Raw genomic sequence first — 7,546 nt, 5'->3', positions numbered from 1 at the left:
GGGGTGGAGACACCCGGCTTTTAAGCATTTACACGTAACTCACCCAGCAGCGGGAAGGTCGGTATACACGCGAGCTTCACTTCCGCCATCGCGCCGGTGATCGCCTGGCTCACGTAAACGAAGCAGTACTCGATGAACTTCTCAGTGAAGAGATCGCAGTCGAAGTTCAGCGAATGCTTGCCTGGCGCCGCCTTTAATTCTGCCACGTAGTGCAAGGCAGACGGCGGCGCCAGGGAACTCACATCCGCCCGAAGACGACCGTAGACGCGCACGCGATCACCTTGAAGACGACATGTGGGGTATTGAAAAAGAACCGATATGCCTGCTGTTCCCTCACAGGGATAGATTGATCTCGCGTGGACGTTGAAGCTAAACTCGGTGGACCATTCCACCTGCGAATGAAAAAAAATACAATGTATATATAATAATTGTTAAATGAAAAAATGTTAAATAAAAAAACTTGCATGTAATTAAATAGTTTTTCATGAAAGGTTTTTTTATCTCAACATTGCTTAAATATTATACTTTACAACGATTACCTTAAAAATTATCATTTGTATAGATTATTACCCTTGATTCAAATTTTTCCCACAATTTTTATATGAATTGGAACACTTTTCAGAAATACTGAGAAAGTCTATATTTTTCTTAGAATTTTTCATATACAAATTCTGAAATATTTTAAGATTTTTAAGGTTTCTCATACATTCTGTAATAAAAAAGAATGCCTTAAATTTTGTTCAGATTTTATAAGATTTTATCAGAAACTATAAAATGAGAGAAATCTTGGAATATTTTAGAATACACACATATGAAAAATTCTAGAAAAATGTAGATATATATATATATGTAGAGAGAGAGAGAGAGAGAGAGAGAGAGAGAGATACATATATGTATATAAACTAATACTGTCTAAAACCTTTAGAGTAAATTGTCACTCTAAAGTGTGAAATTTCATTCTCAAAGATAGAAAATTGAGTCATTCTTTTTCAAGACGCTCAATTTTTACTCTTTAGAGTGAAATTCCGCTCCAACGGATTTGGAAAATATATATATCTAAACAATTAGTTTTTATACATAAAATAATTTATACATACAATAATTATATACATAAAATAATTTTAATTTATGTACATATATAGTATAAATTATATTCACGACACAATAAGCACGTGATACATTAATCCTGCGATGTTCTAGTTAAATAATTATCTCTTCAATTATTACTTCCCATCACTATACTTCAATGACTTAAACAGGGCAATTTAATTACCTTAATGTACGCGCTGGTCGTCGGTGCGGATGGATTAACTTCCGAGGCCTTTAATCGAAGCGCATAATTTCCAGCCAGTCCAAAAAATTCACATTTCAATTTAACGATCTTCGGCGAAGTGAAGCCATTTATTTCTTCGTAATAGAGCACCTAGGCAAGTTTTTTCGAGGAACATAAGAGATTAGATTTCGCAACGTTCTCGTTTTATATGACACTCCCTTTACTAAATGTAGCGCTTACTTGCATGCGACCGTTGTTCTGTGGATCGCAGGCAGCCGGGGTAGTACCGCAATATATAAGTTGCAAAATATAAGCTGCCACAGGAACACCGTTGGCAGGTACACACGAGATTCCCTTGTACTTTACAGTAGCTATTATCGACTGATTAGGATATGTACCAAAGTGTTGGGATTCCAAAAGCAGAGAAGGGGTTGGCCACTTTACGTCTAAGGCACTGCTCATCTAAATACGTTTTCCAGTTAAACACTTCTTCGAACAGTATATTTATATTATAAATACAACGTTTATTATGATTCTTTTACGATTCCTTCGTGTCCTCGAAAAAAAATTTATGAAGTGAGATTTCAAAGAAAATTAATTTCTACACTTTCATTTATCAATCTATCTTGAATTTTATCTTGATTCATATTAATCAATATTAATGGTTTTGCAATCTCTTTAATTTTTGCTAAAGAAGATTTTATAATGCGACGGCTAAAAATAGCCAATAACTCTAAAGGTATAACGTAACAAATTATGCAATTATTGTTAAAATTATTATAGTTGTATGTATGTTAAAATTATTATAATTGTATATATTAAATTAATTAATGCATCTGATATTATAAATGCAACCTTAATAGTAAAATTAATGTACCCACCTCAATTTCAGGCAGCCCAGCAATGGCAGTGTTATGTCTGGCAGCCACGGTTGAGAACTTGTACTGAAGTCGTAGTGTATAAATTCCGCCACGCGAGAAGACACCACAAGGTATTATCACAGAAATATTCTCACCCTTATGCGGCAAGGTATCCAGAGGGAAATTACCAATCAATTCCGATGTGAGGCCATCGACGTACAGTATTCTAAAATTAATTTAACCACTCATTTGTGAGTAAAGAATAAAATAAGTAATTAATATTTGTGAAAATAATTATATAAGTGGAACAATTGATCGATGAAAAATAAATCAAATAATAACAAGAATCCTATTTTCAAAGCGGATTTTGATACTTAATAATATTATATGCAAATTTGAAAATATATTTTTAATGCTATAAACTGCGCATCAATTCAATTTGTCGGACTTGAATCATAAACTAAAGTTGAAAATATTTATGAAAATGGGTCTTGCAACTACAGATGCATTTTAATTATCTTCTATGATTATTTTACTTTAATGTTTGCTTATTTAAGGGTGCGTGTAAACAGCTGAATATTTCAGGGCGCCGCGACAACGTGCGTGTTTGTTAAGTTTTATGACTCTTTTACATACCTAAGCACAAGCGGTTCGTGACCCGCGTTAACTCCCTCTCTTTTTGGATCGATTGTTTCTTTCTCGTCTTTCCTTGTGCCATTTGTGCCGTTGGTGGACATGATATTTGTGGATATCGTAAAAGATTCTATTTCTGCCGAATCCAAAATAAAAACGGTTACGTCTCCGGACAAAGCCGTGTGGGACGGAGGAGCAACAACTTTTAATAGTATCGGCTCCTTCGCGTCTGTCATCGATCTTGTGATACCTGAAACCAGTAAACACGAATATCTAAAGTTGCACAAAGCAACTTTACGTCAAATACCTTTTTTAATAAATAGAGACGTTAGTCAATAATTATCTATAAATTAATTTAAATAATTATGTTTAAACAATTATATATAATCTGATATACAAATGCAAGCTTAGTATTGTTCATATGATTGGAGCTAAATTGTTAATATTAACTCTAACTTAGCTGCAACTGATGAAGACTTTATGAGTGCGAAATGTCTTACGATAATTTAAGAATAAGTACGACTGTGTAAATAATATACAGAAATATACATAAATATAGATAGTAAATAATACACATAAATATAATAGAAAACGTCAATAATTGGTCAAAGTCAGATATTATAAATTTCGTTTCGGCGCACAGTCACATCTAATTGTGAGATAATTAAATTTAAATTAAAAATATATATATTGTATTTATAACAACTAACTTTGACTGATTATTGGCGTTCTCTATCATATTTATGTCTTAATGTTTATTTTTAAATGGACCTTGTAATTTTTTAGCCTATTTTTGAATATATTGTCCTAATTTTTTAAAAATCTTTTTTTGTTCATTTATTGGTCACTTGATTGTGATTTACTAACTTAGCTCTCTTTTATCTTGATATAATTATTTTTTAATTACTAATTGTTAATATATATGTAATATAGAATTAATATTGTAGAATTATATGATTCTCAATTATGTTACTTATTCTTATAGTAGAATCTTGCATTTCTTTTACGTCTGTGCGAAAATTAAAATCTATGTTATTAAATACCGCATCTCAGAAGAAGGATGATTAATAATCCCAATGATGACCATTCGAATGTCCAATTCATGTCCGGCTCTTCATTGATGACCGCCAGGGCCTAACCGAGATATTTCGGTGCCCCAGAAAATATAACAAATCTGCGTATCTATTCTGTTAATAATAATAAAATGCGCTTAAGTTAGAGTTAGACAGTTAAATAAATTAGACTGATATTATCAGTATAAAATAAGTTAAAGCAAAGTAGAACATACTAGAGATTACATTTAAAGAAAGTAAACCAGAGTAACCCAGATTACGTCAGAATAATAAACGTTCTTATAAAGCTCCTGGAAAGCTCCTTTAACCCAGATGATAACTATCGAACATGCGATTGAGGCATTGAATTCTTAAAGAATTTTTTTTTGTAACAGTAATTAAAATTAAACATTAAGACACTATAATATAAACTGCATTTTTAATTCTATTTTTAATATTCTTGTCTTAGTACTAAAAAGTTACATAAAGCTAATAACATATATTACAGATAATATTCTTTTCTTGGATATCATAATTTCTAATTCTTTTAATAATAACATTATTTTAATTGTGAGCTCTGTAAATAAAGCTTTCTATAAAATTATTTTTTGAATATAATATAATTTATATGTCTATTTAAAACCTTTATTTATTGATTTTAACTTTAATTTTGAATTAAGAAATTAAATTTATTTAAACATAAAATACATTTAATAATTAAAAAATTAATAAATTTATGATTTTTGGTCTAAGCTTTTGCTAAATTCGTCTACTTATAATTATCTTATTTTTGCGATCGATATGTATTAATGCAAGGCACATCGTCAATTTATTGGCTTTATAGATGCAAATAAGTTAACGCTGCTATAGCAGCTTAATTTTGCTTTGGGCCAACGATCAAAGTCACCGGGTGACGTGCGTGCGTTTTGCATCCCCGCTCCGCTTCTGAAAATCTGCAGCCCTGTATAATTGCACGTGTTGAACCCTTAGGGCAACCCCGCGTTGCTTCTCGGAGGGAAATCGAAATCGGGCATCGTCCTTTCGCGTCGGTATCGATCGACTGTGTCCCTAGCGTGCACCGTTTCAAAAAACGCACATACGCGTCTGTGTATAACGCCGACCGCATTAACAGATATGAGATATTTCGTGCTTTTAACGTGATATTTGCAAAATTAATACAGAGAATAGAGATTGCACAATTAACATTTACAAACTTAATGAATTACATATTTAACATAGAATTCTATTTTTACCGCGCATTTAAAATGTGATAAATAAAAATAGATTTTTTAAAATAATTTTTTTATGCTGCAACTTTTGCATTTATTATATTCCATATTGAATAGTTCATTAAATAATTTTTATCATAGATAGTATTTTGTATAAATATAATTTGTGAAAAAGTTTATTTTCCACAAATTTATTTGATAGAAAATAATAGATTAATTAATAATTGTAAGACATTAACAACTTAAAAAAAATTTTTATTTGTATTCAATTTAGCTAGCTATAAAATTAACTATATACATATACTATGAAATGTGTAATATTCGTCTGAATCGTTTTCCGATATCAGCTCTATGTCCACAAAATATTTGCGCATATCTGTGAAAGACCTGACTGGTCTCCACGGGGTATCTCGAACCCCCTGAGGATTCTTTTCACGCGAAACAAAAATGGATATATGGTGGACCCTTCCATAAATGTGCTCGTTAAAATCGGGATTTCTCGCTGTCTGCGTTCCCCTGCTAATTTACGAGAAAATGCGATCCATGTGTGAAATTTTTCCTTTTCCTTATTGAAATATCTTGTTTGAAAAATCGCATAAATTTGATATAAAATTTTTGTTGTAAATACTTATAAAATATAATATTGTAAAGAGATTAATTTACTATAATTTAAAATAATGTTATTATTAAAGTAAAGAAATCAAAATCTGCAAGAATTATTTAGTTCAGTAAATAATTATCCTTGCAGATTTTCATTTCTCTATACTTTATAATTTTTTTGTAATTTTTTCTTCTTTCGAGAAAAAAGATAAAATTCTCTTATTATTTGATTAATCAAAGAAAGTTATTACTGACAAGTAATTTATTTCACATTTTGCTTTTAATAATAAGTACTTTGGACCTAAATGAGAATTGGTATTCTAATAAATGAGAATAGATGACATAGTATGTGTGTGTGGACAATCCACGTGTTGGAATGGCGTAAAAAGCGGTATTTGGATCGATTATGCAATTGGAATAATGAGTTCGTTGCTGCGTGCAAAAGGGAATACCGACCCCACACAGACAGATACGCGTTGCTTATCGCAGCGAACACGCGTAGTGGTGATTAACATTGATATATCACAGATAAACATCGCCCCTCTGTCGGAGGCGCGACGATAGGGCAACGTCGAGTACTCTTGCAGTAACAATCGCAAAACATGCACAAGATGCATCGATAATTTATGGCCAAAAATAAATCATGTCAATGTTTTAAAATATGCGTAACAATTATGTATAATATTTTTTTATTCTTTCATTTCTATTTTTTATTTTTTTATTCTATTCTTTAATCGAATTTCTGAGTTAAAGTTTAATTGACAAATATGTTCTCTGATATAAAAAGAAAAATTTGATTAAAACTTCGCATTAACAATACTTTGCCAAATAATTGCTCTAATTATAAGTTTAAATATTTGAAATATTTTTTATTCGAAATTACATTTTTCATTAAAAATTCAATATCTACCGTTTATTTTTAAATTACCTTTACTATATATAATTATCAGTTGTTATCAAGCATTTTGAATATTTTCTAAATGTAACGTAGAAGATAAGTGAAAGATATTTTTTAAACGCCTCAAACATACATGCGATAGGTATCATAATTTCAAATAAAATATCTTCGAAACATGTTTGAAATATTCTTTCAACATTTACGTTGTTTATAAAAATCAACGCTTACGCAATACTTTTATCCAGATACGGTCCACATCTTCCCGGCGCGATTAATCACAGATCGCAGATCTTTTCCGCAGACACGACAGATGAATTTGACCGCCGGTCGTCCAATCCGATCGATCGATCTTGTCTTTCATCGATCCCCCCTTCGCGTATCGACGACGACGATGTCAACGAGCGGCCGTTTTGCCGACCGAAGGACGACGAAGGGGGTGCGCGATTACTCTGACGGTGGTGGCGGCTTTCTAGAATCGATATCGAGAGCCACACGCGAAATTGCCGGCTCGCCTATCCACGCCGCACAAACACCCTCGCGCGCATCCCCGCGCTGCTCCGAGGGTCGACCCTCCGACGGACACGAAATTACCCTCCCGCCAAGGGAGAATACCGACGATGTTTATGAGAGTTGGGACGCTAAGAAACCGACACTATTCTTACGTCTTTCTTTTTCTTTCACGACCCTTCTTTTTTTTCTTTTTTAGTAAACTAGAAGTAACTTTGAATTTCTTGTTTATTTTAAATCTTTAGAAGTAAATCCATAACTGCAACGTATACATTTTTCGAATTAATACGGCAAGAAATAAGAAAAAAAAAAACGCTTTTTCTCTCGTCTTCGATCGTTTCCTTAGAGTCAACGTTGTCAACACCGCGACGCTAATGACAACCGTGAAGACTAGGCGTATCACTGAATAAACTGAAATCGAGTTTATAATTTAAAAACAATTTATTTTTCTTTACGACAGTCTAATCAAATTATTCGCGGATACCGCTACTCCC

The 7,546-nt window shown here is 32.3% G+C and overlaps 1 protein-coding gene across 1 annotated transcript in view; it reads right to left on the bottom strand.

The window, feature by feature from the left end:
* gogo (thrombospondin-1 like protein golden goal) overlaps positions 1-7,214 on the bottom strand; it is a 27,118-nt gene extending 19,904 nt beyond the window's left edge. Inside the window, 7 exon segments of the mRNA XM_018502654.1 lie at positions 44-392; positions 1,274-1,423; positions 1,514-1,735; positions 2,155-2,359; positions 2,770-3,016; positions 3,810-3,953; positions 6,774-7,214. Coding sequence (XP_018358156.1) covers positions 44-392; positions 1,274-1,423; positions 1,514-1,735; positions 2,155-2,359; positions 2,770-3,016; positions 3,810-3,870 — 1,234 coding nt within the window. The 5' untranslated portion in view covers positions 3,871-3,953; positions 6,774-7,214.
* Positions 7,215-7,546: the final 332 nt, after the last annotated feature.

Source organism: Trachymyrmex cornetzi, unplaced genomic scaffold, assembly GCF_001594075.2.
Source record: "Trachymyrmex cornetzi isolate Tcor2-1 unplaced genomic scaffold, Tcor1.1 scaffold148, whole genome shotgun sequence".
Lineage (NCBI taxonomy): Eukaryota > Metazoa > Arthropoda > Insecta > Hymenoptera > Formicidae > Trachymyrmex > Trachymyrmex cornetzi.
Note: the sequence above shows the minus strand (reverse complement) of the source record. Positions and strands in the feature narration are given on the sequence as shown.